Source organism: Charadrius vociferus, unplaced genomic scaffold, assembly GCF_000708025.1.
Source record: "Charadrius vociferus isolate BGI_N301 unplaced genomic scaffold, ASM70802v2 scaffold332, whole genome shotgun sequence".
In the NCBI taxonomy this organism is placed as follows: domain Eukaryota; kingdom Metazoa; phylum Chordata; class Aves; order Charadriiformes; family Charadriidae; genus Charadrius; species Charadrius vociferus.
The window spans coordinates 2,039,994-2,044,111 of NW_009647418.1; the positions used below are offsets into that span (position 1 = coordinate 2,039,994).

Below are 4,118 nucleotides of genomic sequence, written 5' to 3' on the forward strand. Positions count from 1 at the left end.
CCGGGGGGGGCCCCCCGCCGAAACCAACCGCTCCGCAGGGAGACGCCGCGCTCCCCTCCGCAACCCCATTGGCTTAACCGCGTGCCGATAACCGCTTCCGCGCCCCTGATTGGCGCGCAGAGCCGCACCCCGCCCTCTCCCTGCCACACGGAGACGATCGCAACTCCCGGGAACAGGGTTTAAATGTGAGTTCCCTGGGCGCTGATTGGTCCGTGTGAAGGGTAACCCACGCTCTGATTGGCTGCCCGGAAAGTAACGCCCTTCCGCAGCAGGGCCCCGCCACGTGGGTAGGAGACCCCGCCGGGAGCGGGCCCCGCCGGCTCGTTCCTGCCCCGGGAGCGGTGGCTAGGACGTACCCCCGCCCTGTCCGGCCTGACGGTGCATCGGCAATACTTCCTCCCTCCTGCGCCGCCTCGCAGCCCCCGCCTCCTCACCGCGGGGCCCGGGCACCCCTGGTTCCAGTGGGGCTGTAAAGCTCCACTCTGCGAAATTATTAAACTGCTTTATGCGATGTCTAGCTTCAATCTCCTCGGTGCAAATTTAAGTCTATTAATTCCATCCTCGAAGCTTGCCTGGAGAACAGACAACGCTCAAGTGTTAAAGCCCTTCTGGTGTAACCCCTACTCTGTAACAAGGGCGGCTAAAACACGGCAACACCACAGAGCCGTGGCAAGGAAGAGCCTTCGGCATTGCGGCCCTGGTGAGAAGCTCACGACAGGTCTTGTACACGTCCTGCAACATTGGGGAAGTCCGGCTGCAAAGCGTAAAGCGGGAATGAGGCAAGCAGGCTCAGATCAAGGGATGCTGAATGTTTCTTTGCTAGCGGATGTCATTACGAAAGTTAGGAAATTACCACACAGGACCTCTTCGATGCTCCTCATTAAGTAGAACAATTATATTAAGCAACATCGTATGACTACTCTCGTCTTATCTGTGTCAGCCCTTTGAAGACCTACGGAACCCTCTGCGTCCTCAGGATACAGGGCCATGGCAGGCGAGCTGCCCCAAAGCACCATTGTCACAGGGGGTGGCTTCCCACCAAAGGCTTATCTGCAGCCACAGGCCACTGCTTGTCTCTTGGGCTTTCCTACAGCAACGTAATCAGCCAGTTCAGGATGGCGATACAACTGAACACTCTCCTTTTCCTTAAGAACAACAACAGAAAAAAACCCCAACACTGTCAACTTCAGCAAAAAACACCCAGAGGGATGGCCTCATCCTGCCCAGGCTGTCCCTCAGCAGCTGGGGAGTGGACAAGACACAGATACGGCCTGACCACAGAGGAGGCACCAGAAGGCAGCGTGGTATTTCAGCCTACCCTCTCCCCATTGTGTGATAGCTCTCTGCATGAACAAGCACTTTGAGAAAAGGCAAAAGAAACGTAGCTCTGCATTGTCACCCTAATTTCTTATGTCTTCACTAAGAAGGCACACAAATGCATTTCACAGAAAGGCAGCCAAAACGCACTGGGTGTTTCTCTGTAAACTCCAACTGACACAAGCTGACATCAGGTGGACATAACGTTGATGAACTCCTCGATCAAGGCAGGTACACCACGCTCTCCACAAAAGCACTGGAGCCCTTCGGCAGACACTGGTCTGATTTTTTCCACCCCAATTCACACTGTTCTTTTCACATAGACAGGATGTAACTGGAAAAAAAAATCTTCATAAATTACTAATGATGCTTTCCTTCTTGCAGTAATTGAGGAACACTGTTCCTAATGTCCTGGGAAAGCTCTGGAAACACCTTTATTGTGGTTTTCCTCAGCTTTTAGAGGCTGGATATTTTTAATATTAATTTTATACATGTATATTAAACAAAGCAACCGAGTTTGCATTGAAGCTATGCTGGCCGCCACTAGAGGGCAAAGCAAGCTAAGTAATTATCTTCCCTAAAGCAACAAAGAAAACAACGTCATCTCTAACTGGCCCCTGCTCCCAGCACGGTGGGATCGCGCTATGAATTAACAAAGCACGCTGAGCTTACACACACCCCCCCCCCCCCCCCCCCCCGCCAGCTCTCCCCAGGGAGTTACAGCCAAAAAGCCAGTCCCCAGGGGAAGCTAAACTGCTGTCACACGTACGGCTATAGCCCGAAAGTGGCGTCCGCCCGCAGCCGCCAGTCACTGTGACTCAGGACACCCGGCACACGAAAAGAGGTGGCTGGCTCCTGCGCTCCCGAGGGAGCAGCACGGCTCCCACCAGCACCAGCATTAAAAACCCAGTGACCTAAATATTATCTCAGATGGCGCTGCAAGGGCAGCTCCCCTGAGCACCGCTTTTACGCGGAATTGTTTTGTGGGGGAAGGCGTGAAAAATTAATAAGCAAGGCGTTGGATTTGCTCAAAAAGGAAAGAAAATCTTCAGAGTAAATACCTTCAGTCTAAATTAACACTTCATCTACTTTAAAAAAAATCTTATTTTTTAGGACCTTTGAATTCAAAAGTTCCATTTCTTTCAAATAAACCAACAAGACCTGCTTGTTAAATATTTCCACCTGACAGCGAGTTCTTGCTGTAGTTCTTGCTTGCACAGCACCTGTCATATTTGCAATTAAATATCACAACATTTACACACATTTCTTATTCACAAGATGAAATCCTGACAATTTGTGTTTCAGCCACTGTACCTTTCCATTAGAAAGCAAGTAAAAATGATGCCCTAAGGGTAAGTGTTGAGTGTTACATTAAGCAACAGTATTTTATAAAATGATATAGTAAAATGCCAGCAGGTGCTAACTACGTTTCATAGATTATAAAATATAATTATGTTCAGAATAATATCTACCAGTGATAAAAAAGAGCATCTCTGACAAAAAAAAAAAGTGCATTTCAGTGGGATCCTTAAGTTAAATGCAAAATCCAAGGGAAACAGCGTCCTGCAGATAATTCTGTATGTGCTAATGTCACACCAGTAGGAAGCATCATTGCCACCAGTGGGATTACTCACCTCTCCCAGTTGAGGATGAACATGCTCACAGGCCTGATGGACAACTATCTTTTCAACGCAAGACATCAAAACCGTCACTTTCTTGCCATGATTGCAGGGAGCTGCTTAGATGCATTTAACATTAGATACACTGCACGTGAACTGTGCTTCATCATGCCTTTATCTGAAGTGCGTGGAGGGCAAGAATCAAGATATTAGCTGCAGTTTGAATTATTCTTCTCATCTCTGGCCAGACTTCCATCGTCTTTGTCTTCATTTAATGTCTGAGGCATCACTGATTAATCTGAATTACTTAAGTCAGTTTAATTAACATTGCATTTTCTTTAAATAGCTTAGCCTAAATCTGTCTAATCCTTTATTGGTTATTTTAATCCTTGTTGAGTTTGTCTAACAATAAAATAAGTAAACTTGTGTAAAATTGAATGACCAGCGCTGAACATTTTAAGCAGATTTCATGATTGCCCACACTTCATTTATGTCTGCTTCAATTTTATGTTAATGTTCTTAAAAAATTTTGTATTCTTACACAAGGAAAACATTTTAATGGAAGACTGTCTCTTTTAGCAAAAATCTGTCAATCTGAAGACCTTAAGTGCTAAAAAGATCTCTCCATATATAAAGCTGGCATAAGTAGTCATCAGGTTTTCAAGAAGTGTTAGCTCTTTGCAGCAGAAAATTCCACATTAGCAGCTTGTAAAATATTTGCAAGGGAAACTCATGCACCAGCACATCCCCACGGGTGTGGCAGTCCCAGGCTGGTCCGCAGGGACAGGCCTGTGCACAGCACGGCTCTGTCACCCCTCATTCTCCCAGGGGAGTCCAGCAAGCTCCTGTCAGGACACCGGAGAGCCACAGGACTATGACAGAGCGGGAGGACTGCAGGTATCCCCAACACGGGGCGGCACCGACCCCGCCGGAGTACTCGGAGCCCTACAAAGCCGCCTCAATGCGGTTTCACAGGGACGCGCCCAGGCCCGGCTCCACAGGAACACCATTGCCAACCGCGGCGAGATGGAACCGAGGGGCCGCCTGAAGGGAGACGCGTTCACCAGCGAGAGCACGGGTGGGGGGAGAGGCTGAGGCAACACCATTTCTCCTCAGGCCGCAGCCCCGCCGAGCCGAGCACCGCGCCCTGCCCGCCTCAGCGTAGCCCCCAACTACCGCCAA

The 4,118-nt window shown here is 49.1% G+C and overlaps 1 protein-coding gene across 1 annotated transcript in view; it reads right to left on the reverse strand.

The window, feature by feature from the left end:
• SETD8 (SET domain containing (lysine methyltransferase) 8) overlaps positions 1 to 3,223 on the reverse strand; it is a 12,151-nt gene extending 8,928 nt beyond the window's left edge. The window contains exons 1-4 of the mRNA XM_009880338.1: positions 3,154 to 3,223; positions 2,952 to 3,052; positions 1,092 to 1,145; positions 231 to 482 (exon numbers count right to left, since the gene is read on the reverse strand). Of these exons, the coding sequence (XP_009878640.1) occupies positions 231 to 482; positions 1,092 to 1,145; positions 2,952 to 3,052; positions 3,154 to 3,223 (477 nt within the window). The remainder of the gene's footprint in view (positions 1 to 230; positions 483 to 1,091; positions 1,146 to 2,951; positions 3,053 to 3,153) is intronic.
• Between the last annotated feature and the right edge of the window lie 895 nt (positions 3,224 to 4,118).